Source organism: Macaca fascicularis, chromosome 2, assembly GCF_037993035.2.
Source record: "Macaca fascicularis isolate 582-1 chromosome 2, T2T-MFA8v1.1".
NCBI lineage: Eukaryota > Metazoa > Chordata > Mammalia > Primates > Cercopithecidae > Macaca > Macaca fascicularis.
In genome coordinates, this window is record NC_088376.1 from 169,413,027 (window position 1) to 169,430,972 (window position 17,946).

The following is a 17,946-nucleotide window of genomic DNA, read 5'->3' on the forward strand; positions in this document are numbered from 1 at the left end:
AAGATTCTGTATTTTAAGTGTCTGTTTTGGATCACATTGAAGAGTTTGGTGTCAGTCAACCTGCTTCTTAGATTCGCAATAAGAGATATTTTTTCCTTTCTTGAACAAGTGAAATATTGGGCACTGAACCCAAGTGTGTTATACTCAAAATAATTTGTGGATTTTATAACTCATCTAAATAAAGCTCCTCACTACCTAATTTTGCATTACGTAAGGCTAGGACTCACAGATTATCAAAAACTCACTTTTCACAAGAAAGGACACAGTTATTCCTATATTTAGCTAGCTATCACACTCTTAAATGTTCAAATGCAATCTGATTCACTATTTAACTATTTGAACACTCTTACATAATTGCCTTGGTACATAAAATCAGCAACTTTCACAATTATTAACAATTATAGCATTTTACTCTTTCAACAGTATCTATTTAAACTTCGATTGATAGAATTTCAGTGTATAAATCACATTAAGGAGCATTTCAAGTTATATCTAAAATATTTACTATTATTTGAAAGTAGTCCAAAGGTCACACCTTTTTCTCATACTGACATTGTTATGTTAATTCCATATGACAGTAACTTAAGCTATTACATGATGGTAGATCACACACAATTCAGGGATGCTAGAAATGTTAAAAGCACACCTTTCAAAGACTCTAGCTAAATGGCAGGTTTTGGCAAATTACTAAGGACAAAGGTGAACTTCTGAACATCCCTAAATTGGAAAGCAATTTGGCAGTGCCCACCAAAATTCAAATTGTACTTACCTTTGACATGGCTAGTCCATTTCTAGGAATTTACTGTAGGTGTACAAAATGTTCTATTAACAAAATATTAACTATAGTACTGTTTCTTAAGCAAAAGATTGGAATATTCATTAATATGAAGGCTGGTTAAATACCTTGTAATATTATGACAGGCTACATGTTTAGTGGTATTACGGCAGCAATTCCTGGAAAGTGACTCCCTGCGCTCTAATCCTGAGCCCTACCACTTATGAGCCATGTGACTGTTGGACATTTAATCATCCCGTACCTAGTTTTCCTCATTTGTTAAATATGGAAAAATAGTGCCTATCTCATAGGTTGCTATGAGGCTTCCATGAGTTAATAAAACTAAAGTATTAAGAAAGCATCTGGATCAGGAGTAAGCGCTCAATAAATGTTACATGATGATGAGGGTATATTAATACAATTGAATACTAAACTATCATTAAAAAGAAGGAGGCAGCTTTAACTGTACCAATGTAAAAAGATCTCCAAGGTAATACTCTTAAGTGAAAAATGTAAGGTCCAGAATAATATGAAGAGGTGCTACCATTTGTGGATAAATATATGGCAGAAGAAAAGAATAAGGATGAGGGGAGAGAAAACACACTTGTATGAATATATAAATTTTACCATATTTGTACGTGTATTACCCATTCTACTGAATTAAAAATATTGGATGAGTCAATGAATGTTAAAACAATTGAGGCAAGAAAAACTATTATAAATTATACCTAATTGAGCAAATAATAGCACATATTTATATTATTCTAATATATATATTTTTCTGAGACAGGGTCTGGTTCTGTCACCCAGGGTCTGCAGTGGCACGATCTCAGCTCACTGCAACCTTTGCCTCCCAGGCTTAAGCAATCCTCCCACCTCAGCCTCCCGAGTAGCTGGGACTAGAAGTGTGCGCCACCATGCCTGGCTAATTTTTTTTATTTTTTGTACAGACATGGTTTGGCCATGTTGCCCAGGCTGCTCTTCAATTCCTGGGCTCAAGTAATCCGCCTGCAACGCCCTCCCAAAGTGCTGGGATTACAGGTGTGAGCCACTGCATCCAGCTGGCAAATATATATATGGCTTTTATGTGCCAGTTATTATTCCAATCACTTATATTATTCACAACATCCAATGAAGTTAAATACTCTTATTATCCTTAAAGTTGAGAAAAATGCAATGCAAAAAGACACAAGTAACCCTCCCAAAGTAACACCACTAGGAAGCAGAGCCAGGATTTGACTCACATAGTCTGGTGTCCTTCATTTCTTTGCCATGTTAATACTACTCTAAAATTATTTTTATTTACATATATCCCAACTCTTGTAAAAAAGACTTTGGACAGCTTACATTAAAGCACATATATGCAATTAATAAAACTGGTAATGAAAAGGGGAAGAAATACCAACGTGAGAAAAAAATACAGCTACTTTAAGCATGCAACAAATCCAACTCTAAAGCATCTGCTATTTTCTACCAAGGCTTTGAATGATGTATTCTATTCAGATACTTTTAAAAGGACAGAAATCAAGAATTAAACAATTATAAATACTTTCTATTTTGCTTCTTTAAAGAAGTTCTTGCTTAGAGTTTTCTTAAGGCAAGTTAATCTTGTGATCCAGTTTATATGCCAAAACCCAAATAGGGACTTTTCTTATGATTCTGCCATATGATTAAGTCAGGTGACAGATCCCACACTTGTGCAATGTGCTCTACATCTCTAAGGCAGAAAGTGTGTCTAGAGCACTGACTATCCATACCAAAAATAACATGCCAATTTGTAATCCTATCTAGTAATCCCTATCATTTTGTGGTACATTTTTCTTTCTTCTTTTTTTTTTTTCTTTTTTTTTTACTTTAGAGACAGGGTGTCACTCTGCTGCCCAGGCTGGAGCGCAGTGGAACATTCACAGTTCACTGAAACCTTGAACTACCGGGCCCAAGTGATCCTTCCACCTCAGCCTCTTGAGTAGCTGGGACTACAGGCAGGTACGTGCCACCATGCCCAACTAATTTTTTATTTTTTATTAGTAGAGAGGGGGTCTTGCCATGTTGCCCAGGATGGTCTCCAACTCCTGGGCTCAAGTGATCTACCCATCTCAGCCTCCCAAAATACTGAGATTACAGGCGTGAGCCACCATGCCCAGCCTGTTTCTCCTAATTACAGAAACACTTCATGTCCACTGTAAAAATAAAAACATATAATGTAAAGTGTAGGGAATAAAGTAAATCACCTTAGTGCCCATTGTCTCCTATAATCCATTTTATACACAGACATGTACAAACATGTAGTTTTATATAAATATGTTACCATGGATATTCTCTTTCCTTTTTCTGTTTATTTCCTCTTTCCAATGGTGACAACCAGGTAAAAATATACAAAACTCATGGTGTTTTTCAACTGGTTTTATAAAAAATGAGACATCATTACAAATGTTTCTCTGTACTTTGTAATTTTTTTTTTTCTTAAGATACATGACAGACAGCCTGGGCAATAAGGTGAAACTCTGTCTCTACCAAAAATACAAAAAATTAGCCAGGTGTGGTAGTGCACACCTGTAGCCCCAGCTACTCTGGAAGCTGAGGCGGGAGGATCACTTAAACCTAGGAGGAGGAAGTTGCAGTCAGCCAAGACAGCACCAGTGCACTCCAATCTGGGTGACAGAGCAAGAGCCTATCTCAGAAAAAAAAAAGAAAAGATACATGATAGAAATTCTTTCAGAATGTACTTGGAAACCCTTTCTAATCACCAGTAGATTTAACTCCTACCATTTAATCACTTCAGGACATTCCATAAAATGTCTAGGCCATAATTTATATAACAATACCTCTATTAACAGGCATTCTCTTTGTTTCCAAGTTTTTTGCTACTACTAACATTGAAACAGTGTTGCAACTAACACTCATGTAAACTCTTACTGGTGCTTTTATTTCTAAGGAAAATATTACATGGAGTTAGACTGATGGGTGGAAAATACATGTATTCTCAGTATTAACACATGCTGCCTGATTGTTTACTAGAAAAAACTCTAGCACTTCACATCTCCACAAGCATTTTATGAGATAATCCTTCTCCACATATCCCTGCTAACAGTAGGTTTACCACTTAATTTTTGCTTGTCAGAGAAGTAATATTTCATTGTTAGTATATTGATTACTAGTAAGGTTACACACCCTTTTATGTTTGTTGAATGTTTGGATTTCTCTTCTGTGAACTTCTGGTGACATGTTTTACCTGTATTTTTACTGGGTGAACTTTTTCTTAATTGGTAAGAGTTCTTACAACGGTTAACTCATCCGTTACATACATTTCAAGTCTTTCTTTCCCCCTGATTTTGTCTTTGGTCCTTTATTTTTGCCACTAAAGAATCCTTCGTTTCTATGCAGTCTCACATATCTATCTGCACTTTTATGACTTTTAGGTTTTCTATCTTGGTTTAAAAAACTACATCTAGATTGTATGTATAAAGAAAATTTAGGAGATTAATATCTTAAATATTTTATTGTTTACATTTAAGCCTCTAATCCATCTGAAATCAGTTTTTGCATATGTTGCAATATATTGGATTATGTTTTCTTCTAGATGAGCAAGTTGTATCAGTTACATTTACGATATATATGTGCTTTTTTCACCATTGTATTGAATTATCCCTTTCAAATGTGGTTATACACTGAGATTTACTCTGCTTTTTAAAATTCTGCTGCACTTAAATACTTAAGATTAAAAATATATCCATACACCTATAAAATTAAATAACTTACTCAGCTATCTGGATAAGACAAAACATTTTCACTTAAGATATCCTAGTAGTTAAGATGAAAGAATTATTTAGGTGCCTTAATTTTCCATATCAAATTAAGAAATATTTTGCAATATCTATTGATATTATGAATTCAAATATACAGAAGGTATACTAATAAATTTTAATTTTTTCTTTAATGCATCAATCTAGAGATAGTAACTTATTCTGATGCATTTCCTTACAACTTTTTCCATATGTATATACTATTATTATTACATATATGCCCTTTTTTCAGTTTTATAGGTATTTTCCAATTCAATTAGTCTTCTCTATTTTACCTTTAAATAAACATTAAAAAAATTAAACTAAGAACTAAAAACTTATAAAGTCTAGGTGCTTTTCATTGCTCAAGCACATCTGAAACTCTTCTATATCTTATCATATACCACTTATTTTCCGTGAAATAAGTTTAATTATTTTTCACAAAAGAAACAAAATGTGGCATATTGCAGATAAAAATTTTTTCTAAAGGCTTATCACCAAGAGAACAGTTTCAACAGAGAGCATTAAGATCCAAAACTGGAATTTTTCTTGTAAGTTAGTCATAATAATAATACGAAAAATAATAGTGATTTTTAAAACCTTGATATAAGAAAGTGTTTCCTTCTAAAATTTAAATCTGAAAATACTTATGATACACCATTAATTTTTAAAAACTGCTAATCACAGTTGTAAATTTATTAACTAGAGCTAACTACAAAGAAATATACAGAAAGACGAGTTTCAAATGTAAATAAATCATTACATAATTCTAAAGATCACTTCAATAGTTTCAGGTAAAAATAAATATGTTATTATGAAGGTACATATCCACTTCAGCTGCCTTTATATGTACATACACACACACTGTGCACTTTATACACAAATATTTACTTTATATATAGTATATACATAATATGTATATACTAAATATAAATGAATACACTTATAAAAATCAAAGTCGCTTTCATTTCCCCATAGGGGAAAAAGAGAATAGCAAAACTTTAATATTCTCTTCAGAAATTGTATGGAAAACATTTTTATTCTCACTATTTATTTACAATAAACTTACTTAGTATAAAGAATAAATTCATTCATAAATCAATAAATACATTTGTTATAACAGACAATCAACATTAAAGAAAAATCAATAAACTCCTAATAAAATCTTCCTTAGGACAAATGAATAATTTTTTTTTCAGGATTAAAGTGATTCATAAACTCATGATAGCTATACTTAAATTATTGTTTAATTTACTGACATTTTCCATTGCAAAACTACTAATCCTTGTGAATCATGAATTTAAGAAGGGAAGAATTTTACTCTAGTTTACGTCTCCATTATGTTCCCTACATTTCTTTGTCTATTTCATATAAGGATAAAAATAAGATATAAAAACACTTAATTTTTTTAAAAACACAAAATTTTTCAGCTTATAAGCATTAACTCAAAAGTCCCTGCTCTACAATCTGTACAATTTTAACATACTACTATAATCCATTGCAGGAATAAAAACTTCAAAATTGAAAAATTGCCTCCTTAAATTGATTCCATATATTAATGATTACAAGCTTTGGAAAATCTTTAAATTGAAAATATTAAGACACTGTAGTTGCCCAAATAAGGGACTTTATCTTGATATTTTTCAGATACAATTAATAAATCTGTTTTAGAATCTTTGCTACAAGTACATTTTTCTTATTCCCCCATTTTTTGGGTAATAGCTTCTTTTCAAATTCTACTCCCTTCTTCACGCCCCAAACCTGCTGCTCACAGCGACATCAGTCAATTCTGTGGGCTGTTTTAAGTCTTCTTTAGAAATTAAGTATTTAAAATCAAAGTAGTTATCAGTAAAATTAATTAAAAATTTTTTTTTACAAAATATGTTCTAGGCATTATACATTCATGATCTAACTTAATAGCACCTATGGTATAGATTTAAACATGAGAAAACTTAACCTTACTTAAGTACACTGTCCAAAGTCACATAGTTATTAAGTGGTAAGGCCAGAACTTCAACTAGGTCTCTATGACTGGGAAATCAATTCATGTAAAGTCTGAGCTACATTGCTTTACCATTTTACACACCAGTTTTTTGTTTTTTTTTTTTTGAGATGGAGTCTCACTCTGTCGCCCAGGCTGGAGTGCAGTGGCGTGATTTTGGCTCACTGCAACCTCCACCTCTCAGGTTCAAGCGATTCTCCTGTCTCAGCCTCCCAAGTAGCTGGCACTACAGGTGCGTGCCACCATGCCTGGCTAATTTTTTGTATTTTTTTAGTAGAAACAGGGTTTCAACATGTTAGCCAGGATGGTCTCGATCTCCTGACCTTGTGATCTGCCCGCCTTGGCCTCCCGAAGTGCTGGGATTACAGACATCACTTAGTTTTTAAGATATTTTCACATAGATTACCTAGGGACTATGTCACAGGAAGGTTCCTAAGTATCAAAACTGAACCCCTCCCCAGCATTACTTAAAAGGACATATAACTAAAGTGGCAGAGCTGAATGAAGATCCTCTGACTTTTAGTCTAGTGCTAGTCCACTTAGAGATCATGCAGAGCCACTTTTTCATTTAGTACAATTCATTCCTCTTCCCTTCTCTCCCATATTTTGATGAGAACCATATTTACTAGCAAACAAATATGTTGTGAAAATAAGGTGGTCTTAGCCTTAATAAAGTCATCTGAGGTTTTTATCTATTGTATTGACCATAAATTTGGAAGGTTATTACCAGTTTATATTTAAAAGCTAACATTTAGTGCACAACTTTAGGAAGAGTTATGATCTGCAAAAATTAAAGTGGTTTAATTTCCTTGTCTAATTTTCCAACATTCATTCAATAAACAATTTACTGAGTACCTATCAGGTACTTCAGTATTCTGGTGCTGAAGACACAATAGTACTATAGTTCACAGTCCTGGAAGCTTTATGATTTGCTGAGGAACAGCTCAGGAAACAGCAATTAAATACAATGCTAGAAGTACAAGTAGAAGAATAGAAAAGATGATGATGATGATGATGATGATGATGATGATGATTAGAAGTCTATAGGACTGAGTGGCTACCTCTGTCTATGAGGGAAGAAAGCATTCTTAGTGGTGGCAAAAATCTATAAAGGCACTGAAAACAAGAAAGGCCTCAGGAAAAGAAAACCAGAAGTGCCAAGGGCCCTAAAACAAAACTAAACCCTTATGTTTTATGTAATGGTGGACTATAGCACAATGCCCTAATAAATGTTAAGATTTCTACATGTAACACTCGAAAACTGATAAGGCAAGTCTCAGAAATGTTTTCCAGGCTTCCAATCTTGTGTATGTGCGTGTGAGATCTGTGTATAATGTCAAAGGTTTTTTTCTTTTTTCTTTTTTTTTTTTTTTTTTTTGAGACGGAGTCTCGCTCTGTAGCCCAGGCTGGAGTGCAGTGGCCGGATCTCAGCTCACTGCAAGCTCCGCCTCCCGGGTTCACGCCATTCTCCGGCCTCAGCCTCCCGAGTAGCTGGGACTACAGGCGCTGCCACCTCGCCCGGCTATTTTTTGTATTTCTTAGTAGAGACGGGGTTTCACCGTGTTAGCCAGGATGGTCTCGATCTCCTGACCTCGTGATCCGCCCATCTCGGCCTCCCAGAGTGCTGGGATTACAGGCTTGAGCCACCGCGCCCGGCCCAAAGTTTTTTTTCACATTTAACCTTACCAGCAATGTAGTCACCAATTCCCACTACTAATCTACATTTCATCAGTGGTCTAAGTTACTGCTTTCGCAAGTTCTCTAAAACTGGGGGAATTATGAAGTAAAACTGCAGACTCATCCAACCACTTTCATACTGACATTTTCCCCTCTAGTAGCCAATGCTTCTAGCTGGTTTTCCCTTTCCCATTTTGGTCTCAGCCAGACAGGACTAGTTAGGACTTCCAGACCACATGGAACCTTACTATGGAGAAAATTAATAGATAAAACTACATATATATATCTACAGCAGGCATGGTGATATAAATTTATCAATATATTAGTCTATTGCCCAGTATGCGACTTAAGTACGAAATGTTAAAATGGTAAATCCACAAGAGATAATAGTAATCTTCATTACTTGGGGAAAGCAACATCTTCGAGGTTTTTTCTATTAAGGAGCATCAAAATAAGGCAGGTTATGTATTTTGAACTTACCATAAAAATACTTTGTTAAATTGCTACTACCGTAGAATTTTAACTTTTTGTTCTCCTTAACAAAATAAGACCAGTTTATTGTACAGAATTTGGAAGACACAGAAAAACAAATCAGTCACATCCACCACTCAAAGACGATTCCATCTTCCTCAGCAGTCTTCCTTAATTACCTTAGTTAGAAAACTACAAGATTTAACTGAGCATATAATTTTTCATATTAAGGTGTAATTTAAATTTCAAAAATCAAATTTGTAACATTTGTAAGACCTCCAATTGAAAAGCAGCATGGAATTTTCTGAGTTTGCAGTATAAATAAAAGAGTTTAACCACAAACTGAAAAACATTCTTCCCTAAAGCACATTGTTTGGGGTCAAAACATTGGTAATACATTACAGGAACGGGAGTACTTCGGTTGGACAACACCTATATTTTCAATTGGACAACAATTTCTGTATTTTCACAAAATACTATTCATCAAAATCTGAAGAGGGCACTGGGAGTTTTACAAATGGGGAAAGCTAAAGAGGGATACAAATGCTACTTAACCTAAATTTACCACAAAGCCGGTCAAGGAATAGATTGGGAGTGTCAATTAAGTTATATTTTAGGGAAAAAATAACAAAAAGGGAAGGATTGAAGGCAGAAAACATGTGCAGACAGCAACATCTCGACTTGATTCTACCTTTCAGCATATGGCCAAATAAATTTGGTTTAACAGTATTTCCGACCCAATCGGTTTCTTATTTTGGTTTCAGGGAACCCTACTCACTTTTCCCTAAACCAGCCTGGGCCTCCTACACACCACGACACCACAACACCATCTTTCAACGCCTCCTCATTCAATCGAGACTGTCGCATTACTAACACCTCCCGTTTTGAAGACAGTACTCCTTCAACTGTCCTCTTCCTCAGAGAAGAAAAAGTAAAAGCCCTTCTTTTACCCTTCCAGTCCCATCCGAAGCACGTGAACATCTCCGGAACCTTCCCTGCAGGTCTGTCAGATAAAACCCTTAGAATTACTGAGAAAGCACCTTCGGAGGGAAGCTTCTCAGTGACTCTGCAGTGAAGGCCGTATCAGTGACAGTCCCTCCCAAGCCTGTCTCACTGGAGACGCCTCTGCCTCCAGGGTTTTTGCTACCTCCCCGCTCCTCAGCCCTGAGCTGAGGGCAAGGACAGTGAGGACCCTGGCCAAAGAACGGGCTTTAAGGAATGGGACCTAATGTCTACTGCAGACCCTGTGAAATGGCTGAAACGATCTGCTACCCGAAGCCCCAAAGGCTCTGAGTAGGGAACCATAATGGCCGCACTCACTTCCAACCCTGGGAAAGGTGGACATCTCAAACCCCAAGGAGCGGGAACGACCACACTTGGGGGAGCGGGGGTTAAAGAGAAAGGAGCTCCTTGCCGGTGCAGGGTGACAGCGGGGAGGAAGCCTCAGGCAGGGAGGTCGCCGTTCACACTCTCCCTTCTCTCCCCTCTGCCTCCTTCCACCCCCTCTATCCCCACCACTCGCCAGTTACCGGCCGCCGCTCACCTGCTGGGGCGCGAGGTGCAGAGACCGTACCGACCGAGGACCGAGAGGCTCTGTCACCACGGGGGGAAGTCCTCAGCTGCACAGGGTTGGGAGGGGCGGGCCCAACCAGTCACGTGACGTCGAGCTCCGCCCTGCCTCCCCCATCCCGGCGCGCTACATCTCGGGGGGCTTGTATTTTTACGTATCCCTTGAATATTAATCTTCTTGAATTAAAGAAATAAAAGATAAATTTTCACAAGGACTATGTTGTAAAGTACAATGTGGAAAATGTGGACAGCAAGAGTTAGAGCGCATTGCTAAGGAAGTGACGTTCACGCCACGATCGAGGGACAGGAAATGGCGGTGGGGTTCCGTCCCTCTGGAGTTCGCCGGTAAAATTCCAGGTTCTGAGGTTTGGGCCAATCACGTGATCTCAAAACTTGAGGCGTGCTGGAGGGTAGCCAATCTATCCGGCCGATTGTTAACCACGTTTGCTTTAAAACACCTAACTTACTTGAGCTTTACACAGATTTCTTTACATTTGGAAGAACCAGCTTTATAAAACTCTACTAGGAGGCAAGTGCGTTTGAAGGTCACTCTGGAGACCACAAACCGGGAAGAACAGGGCCGAGAAAACCAATCTTGCGGATATGAGATAGAAGAGGGAGGGGTGGAAAAATCTGGATTTTACCGCCAGGGCTTACCGAGCCAGCCCCACAAGCAGTGTCGTAAGGGGGTGGGAAGGAGGAGCATGACGCCAGAAGGCACAGTCCGGGAGAAAGATGGACGTTCCGGAGTGGAGGGGGCAGGGTGCGCGGAGGCTGGCAGTACGACTGCGCGCGAGGCGGCTGACGCGCCGGCGCGCGAGGGGCGGGGTGAAAGGTCACAGCGCGGCAGCGGGTCTGGCTGGCGGCAGCGGCGGGAGGGAGCTGAGAGACCCGAGTGCACGTGTGGAGTAGCGGCAGCACCAGCACGGCGGCGGGAGACACTCCCGCCCCCACCAGACTCAAGCCCTCACTCGACTCTCGCGGCCTTCGTTGCTCGCCCAGCTCCCTGCCCAGGCTAGGAGGCCGGCTTGCGGGGTTGAGTGGCCCGAGCTGAGGGCGCGGAGACCTGAGGGCGGCGACTACGACGGCGTTGATATCGGTGGTAACGACGGCCTCAGCAGGCGGGGAAGATGAAAGGGTGAGGAAGGGCAGCCGGGCAGGGCCCGGCCGGCGGGGTAGAAGGGCCCGGGCCCATGTAGAGGGGGAGAGCTGCGAAGGCGAGGAGAGATTCAGGGCGAAGACCGGCGGAGGGAGATTTCTCGCCTTCTCAGTTTCCTCGGTTCCCGGAGGGGGCGGAGGCGAGGCTTGGGCTGTTGGCGGGCTGAAGGGCCAGCGGAGGCAAGACCCGGTGGCTTCAGGGTTTCGGTTCGGAGGACGATTGTGGGTTGAGTGGAGAGAAGCAGCTGAGTGGGGCAACATGGAAAGGCTATTATGAGGCGCCCGGGGCCTCCTTCCCGGGAGCGGACCTCTGAGCCACGCCGGCCCGCCGCTCCAGGTGGAGTGGTTTGGTTGTCTTCCACCTCCAGACTCCACTCTGGAACTGCGGTGTTTGACACCTTTCAGTTTTATTCACGCTTGGGAGCTGTGCAGAACCTTCTGGAGGAAGAAGAAATTGGAATAAAGAGCACGGGGATGAATATTAAGAGCTAGTGACTCAACTAGATTTGGGTTGGGTCACAGCGAGTGGAGGAGGGGGAGAGAGCGCGATCGCTGTAGACTTGGGGTGCCAACATGTTTAAGGAAGTATAGGGTGGATCAGTAGGTGGAGCTATTGCTTCAGTGGTTCACTATTGCCCCTGAGTGCTGATGCGGTCCTGGGTAGTTTTACCACGCTGCTCCTTTCAGGTGATTGGCAAAGTTAATGTTCGGTCTGTCATCGTTTGCCTCTTAGGTAAAATCAGGAATTATTTTGGACCGACTGTTTAAATTTTTATGAAATGTCTCCTTACCATTAAGTTGTATAGTTTTAATATATTAATTACATAACATTTTTCCGAAGCATTGCATCAGTAAGCCGTTTTGGAACTTGTCTTTACCCTCAAAGAAATGAAGCTCGTAAACGTGAAAAGCTCTCTGCGATGCCGTAGTTTGTTGTTTCTGTAAATCGATTAAGAAATCGTAACTATGTTTTAAGTTAACGAAGTCATTCCAACTATTCAACAGCCCTTTTGAGGATGAAATAAAAGTCACTTTCATCGTAATCTTATACATCCCCAAACAAGGACCTAAATAATATCTCTCTGTATCGGTGTTTGAGGTTCCTGAAGAGATTCAAAGAAAGTTTAATTTGGTCTTAGGTCTGTAACATGTTTCCTTACTCTTAATTTTCCTTTAAATACTGTATATTTATTCTAATGTTGAGTTGTATGTTTTGTATTAAGAATCTTTAAAGTTTAAGAACCGTGAACTATTCACAATACCTGCATTGTTTCACATCAAGTTCTAAAGAGTTCCAGTTGGGGAAATAAAATTGACGGGTATAAGAAGTATTTGCCCCACTGGAATCATGATCTGGGAAGTTCGGCTATTTCAGATGACAATCCAACATATTTGGAGAATGTTGTTTTTCTGCTATACTGCACTTCTTTTTCTTCTCTTCTTTTTTTTTTTTTTTTAAATGAGACAGGGTCTCGCTCTGTTGCCCAGGCCGGAGTGCAGTGGCACGACCTCGGTCCACTGCAACCTCTGCCTCCCAAGCTCAAGCAGTCCCCGCTCCTTAGCCTCCCGAGTTGTTGGGACCACAGGCGCGTGCCACCACGCCTGGCTAATTTTTGAATATTTTGTAGAGACGGGGGTCTGACTGTGTTGGCCAGGCTGGTCTCAAACTCCTGCTCAAGTGATCCACCTACGTCTGCCTCCCAAAGTGCTGGGATTACAGGCGTGAGCCACCAAGGGTGGTATATACTGCACTTCTTGAGCATAGCTGCTGACTCTTACTCATTTTTGTACTCATTGTCAGGCACTCAATACTTATTTGTCATGTTCTGTTAAGAAAAACGAGGCTGAAGAGTTCCCAGTGTTGAAATTGCCATGGATTTACAAAGGGGGATGCCAGGAAATTATTCTGTATGTTTCGATCCAAAATCTTCAATCTAGTTCAGACTCTATAGGGTGTGATGTTCTTTCTGATACCTAACTTGGCGATAGAAATGGAGCTGAACAGTCATATTATTCACAATCTACCTTTAATTAGTATATTCATGGAGCAATTATCTCTGTTTAAAATGGATATTTACATGTAACCTGATGAAGGCAGATCCCTAGAAATGGGTAACTGGCCGAATTTAGAGGAAACTTAAAATTATTGAATCTGTACCTTTATGCCAGTAACTATGCCTGTGAAGTTCTTAATACTTCTTATGATTGGGAGCTTAGAATTTTATTCTTTACTGTAAACCTTTAAGATGATTTCACAGGAATAATCCCTTTAACTTAACAAATGAACTCTCAGGTGAGATGAAACTTTTTAATTTTTTTTACTTCTAAGTCTGTATTTAAGACACTCAACAAATGAGTTGTGTGAACCTTGTGTTTGGATACCGAACCTACAACAGTATAGGTTTAAAATAAGTTAAGCGCCTTCAGTTCCAAAACTTGTACCACCGTGCACAGTGTGGTCAGTTTTATAGTCCTGACTCTTAATGTGGAATGACCTGTAAAAATGAAACAGTGGTCCTGATTGTGTGGCTTTTGTATGGAATTTTATTTGCTAAGTGTTCTGTTGTATATTGAGCTAAGTAAACAGTAAATTGAAATATCTAAAATTGGAAACTGCAGAAGTCCCAACACAAAACCAGTTAAATATTTAAAATTGTACACTGTTGCCTATATTGCCTATCATATTGAAACTTAAAACGTACCTGGTTTTTCTTCATATTTTTACTATGAGTATTTTTATTAGTAGTAGCAGTAGGACTTTCCATTGTATTGGCATGTCTTTCCTCCATAGAAGATAAATTTCTGGTTATTAACTACTGTATGTAATTTATATGCACATCTAGAAGTTTGAGATATACTGGGAGATGTTACTTCCTTTTGAGGTTGGCTGTTTTTGTGAACCAGGGACATTGTAGTTTGAATTTGTGGGTGGCATTTTTATCTCCTCTTTTCTAGGGAAGGTGATTTCAAGCAAGAAGGTATGCCACAGATAACCATGAATGAGGTGGCAATCTAATTAGGCAGTGTAATGGAAAGTATAATAAAACCAAATCATTTAGCCTTCAATTGTAGTAAAGAGATGCAAATTAGTCCTAATAAAAAATGTCTTTAACAAAATATGAGTACGTGACTAAGATGGGAAAGTAGGTAGCAGTAATATAAATATGGAACAGTGCAGATTACTAATTGGAATAGTAAAGGGAGCCATTTTACCAAATAAAATTAAAATGTAGGATTCTGCAGTCAGAAACAAAACTTTAAGAACTCAGAACAGTGGTTACCTCTGACAGCATATGGACTGGGAAGAGGCAGAAGGAATATTTCTAGCATCTCAGCATAGTGAGACCTCGTCTCTACAAACAATAAATCAGGCAGGAGAATCGCCTGAACCTGGGAGGTGGAGGTTGTAGTGAGCTAAGATCACGCCACTGCATTCCTGCCTGGGCAACAGAACAAGACTGTCTTAAAAAAAAAAAAAAAAAAAAAATCAGCCAGGCATGGTGGTGCAAGTCTGTAGTTCCAGCTACTTGGGAGGCTGAGGCAGGAGGATCACTTGAGCCCAGCAGTTCAAGGCTGCAGAGAGCCATGATCTTGTCACAACATTTCAGCCTGGGCAACAGAGCGAGACCTAGTCTTGAAAAAAAAAACGAAAAACTTTTTTTAAAGGTTGTATTGCTGTTTTGTTTTTCAGCAAAACCAAAAGCTAGTCAGGCTGATGTAGCATTTGACACCTTTTGTAAACCTACAGTTTATACTCGTTCCTTCTGTGAAACAAATAATTTGTGGTTTGTTGATTGAGATAGTGAATTTTAACAAAAACTTTGTAATGTGCCCTTGTGTTGAGATGAATTCATATAAAATATAACCTGCTTACACCGTAAGTTTTTTTTTAATCAATGTACTGTCGTCTCCAATAAAAGAAAAATAAAAGGGAAATAAATCATAATAAAATTTATTTCAGTATTTAATGATGTGGCACAACTATACCATAGTTGTATAGTTAAACAAAGCATCAGATCAAGTGTTTTCATCTATCTGTAAATAGAATCATTGTGTAATTTAGCAGTATAACTGCTGCCTATACAGTTGTGTGCATTGTTGACTCATGTGTTGCCATTAGTGGTGTGATTTCTTCCTGAAATTGCATACAACTCTTAGTAAAGCTCTAAACAAAGAATAATCAATACTTTCTGGGTTGGAAAAGATTTTTAAAAGTCACTTAGTCCAAGCACTCATCTTATTGAATCAAGATATATTCCCTGTTTATCATAATTTCAAAGATCCTGACTTCTGTTATGTGAATATTACTGCACATATCAGTAGAATGGGAACTATTATTGGCCTAAATTATATATTTCCTGTTACTGCAATTTATGGTCAAATTAATTTTACATTATTGGACATTATCTGTATTGTCAATTAAAATCTCTTTCTAAATCTTATAAAGCTCTGCCCAGACCAAACTAATATCTGTGTTAAATTTTACTTCGCCACATCCTCCATTTTGGCCTGTGGAAATCTTTTTGACTCCTGATTTTTTCTTCCAGGTACTCCCTATGGCTTTCAGCCGTGTGACATCTGAAGAGATACTCTTTCTCAATTATTCAAATGATTGGCCTTTTTTTAAACGAAGCCTGCAGTAACCAGTAGAATACCAGTAGTAACCCAGTAGAAACATTCTTCCCATCGCGAACATGAGAGTTATATTTAAGTCTGTTCAATGCCTAACTTAATGGCAAAATGTTATTGTTCTGTCTACTACAGTCATGACTAGCTACAATTGGCAATTGAACAGTTAAAATGTACCTTGTGGTCTGTGGCACAGTTGCCATTTCCTGGGTAAGATGGCTGTAGTCTGTGTGTTGACCTGGAGCAGGAATGCTGGGTAGCTGATTTGTTTCACTGTTTCCCAACATGTAGTAATGTTCATGTTTTGAAGCCAAATTGTGTGTATTTCTTTGATTATCCTTCATTCAAGTATAGTCATCCACATCATTTTCTGAAAACATCTAATGCTGTATGTGGACAGGTTCAGTTCAGACTCTCAGACAGGGAAGAAAGGATTAGAGAAGTAACTGTTAATGTTATGTAAAAGAAGGAGATACAGTGTCTCAGTTTGATAACATCTGTGAAGTTCAAAGTGATAAAGTTTCTCTGTTACCATCACTAGTCCTTATGATGGAGTCATTGAAAACTCTACTATAGTCTAGATGATATTGCCTATGTGGGGAAGCCATTAGTAGAAATAGAAACAGAAGCTTTAAAGGGTACTGTTAATCTGTTTTACCAAATTGATTATTGTTCACCTTTTGTCATTGAGTCTCAAAAACGACCTTTAAAAAACAAAAAAAATGTGCCTTATATGACAGAACTAAATTTTAAATTTTATAGTGTGAAAACTGATTCTCAGCTGGGTACTGTGGCTCACACTCTTAATCCCGACACTTTGGGAGGTCAAAGCAGGAGAATCACTTGGGCCCAGGAGTTCAAGACCAGCTTGGCTATAACATAGTGAGACCTCATCTCTACAAAAAAATAATTAGCTGGGTATGGCGGTGTGTGTTTATAGTCCCAGCTACTTGGGAAGTCAAGATGGGAGAATCACTTGAGCTCAGGAGGTTGAGGCTGCACTGCAGTGAGGCATGATAATGCCACTGCACTCCAGCCTGGGTGACAGAGGGAGACCCTGTCTCAAAAAGGAAAGAAAACTCACAGTCAGTTATTGGTCAGTTTTTAAGTATGTTTGAAATAACTTAGATACGTAGATCTACTGCAGATTTTGTGAAATGTAAATAGAGATCAAATATTTCTAAGGAAAATGAGTAGCTGAATTGGGCCAAACTGTGAGTGTAGTAAACTGGATTTAAAGACTTGGAATAAAAAAAATTTTTAAGGTAAAATAAGTTTTATTTTGACTACAGGTTGAAATGATTTCTCCCCATTGTAAATGTGGATACTAAACTTGAATGAAAAAAAAATTTAAGGTAAAATAAGTTTTATTTTGACTACATGTTGAAATTATTTCTCCCCCTTGTAAATGTGAATACTAAACTTTTTTTGTTATATCAAGGAAGTCTTCCCAAGATATTAAACATTTTTAAATTTTGTATGTCATTTGTATATCTGTTGGACAGTCCTGTGTTAAACCCATAAAAAGCCAAAGTTGTATAAAACATGAACTTTTCCTTTAGCATCTACTTCCCAGATGATAGATATTTCTAAATGTTTCAACTTGTGGGCCAACAGATAGTTTATGGCTGTTTATACCTCTGTGGTGAAGGATTTTGAGGCATTCTGGTTTTTGGTTAAAGTGTTGCCGTTTAGTCACTTGGTCTGCTGTTGAAAGGGTAGGGAAGAGACAATTGGAAGTATTCGTCTTTCTTGAGCTAGTGCAAGCTATATTCTGCCTCTGTCAGAAACTGTTCTTAAGAGAAAATCTTGTTCTCCAATTCCAGAGGCTTCTTACCTCAGTTCCCTATAGTGCTGTGGGGAATGCTTGTTCATAAAACTAC

The 17,946-nt window shown here is 38.4% G+C and overlaps 2 protein-coding genes and 1 long non-coding RNA gene across 11 annotated transcripts in view; 2 read left to right on the forward strand and 1 right to left on the reverse strand.

The window, feature by feature from the left end:
* Positions 1 to 11,027, reverse strand: part of ATP6V1A (ATPase H+ transporting V1 subunit A) — a 63,222-nt gene extending 52,195 nt beyond the window's left edge. For 2 of the 4 annotated variants that reach the window (XM_074033443.1, XM_065539179.1), the window contains exon 1: positions 10,934 to 11,027. The gene's annotated coding sequence lies outside the window, so the exon portion shown is untranslated. Of the gene's footprint in view, positions 1 to 10,250; positions 10,303 to 10,933 lie in introns of those variants that run through there. The other 2 variants (XM_005548118.5, XM_065539178.1) reach the window with 1 other exon arrangement.
* Positions 6,423 to 10,295, forward strand: LOC141409735 (uncharacterized). The gene is made up of 2 exons (XR_012431699.1): positions 6,423 to 7,901; positions 8,223 to 10,295. It is a non-coding gene; the product is annotated as an uncharacterized lncRNA (long non-coding RNA).
* Positions 11,028 to 11,106: 79 nt separating the features above from the next.
* NAA50 (N-alpha-acetyltransferase 50, NatE catalytic subunit) overlaps positions 11,107 to 17,946 on the forward strand; it is a 29,123-nt gene continuing 22,283 nt past the window's right edge. For all 6 annotated transcript variants that reach the window (XM_045385453.2, XM_045385455.2, XM_045385454.2 and 3 more), the window contains exon 1: positions 11,107 to 11,414. Coding sequence is in view for 2 of the 6 variants with exons in the window: in XM_045385457.2 (XP_045241392.1) it covers positions 11,407 to 11,414 (8 nt within the window). In the remaining 4 variants the exon portion in view is untranslated. The remainder of the gene's footprint in view (positions 11,415 to 17,946) is intronic.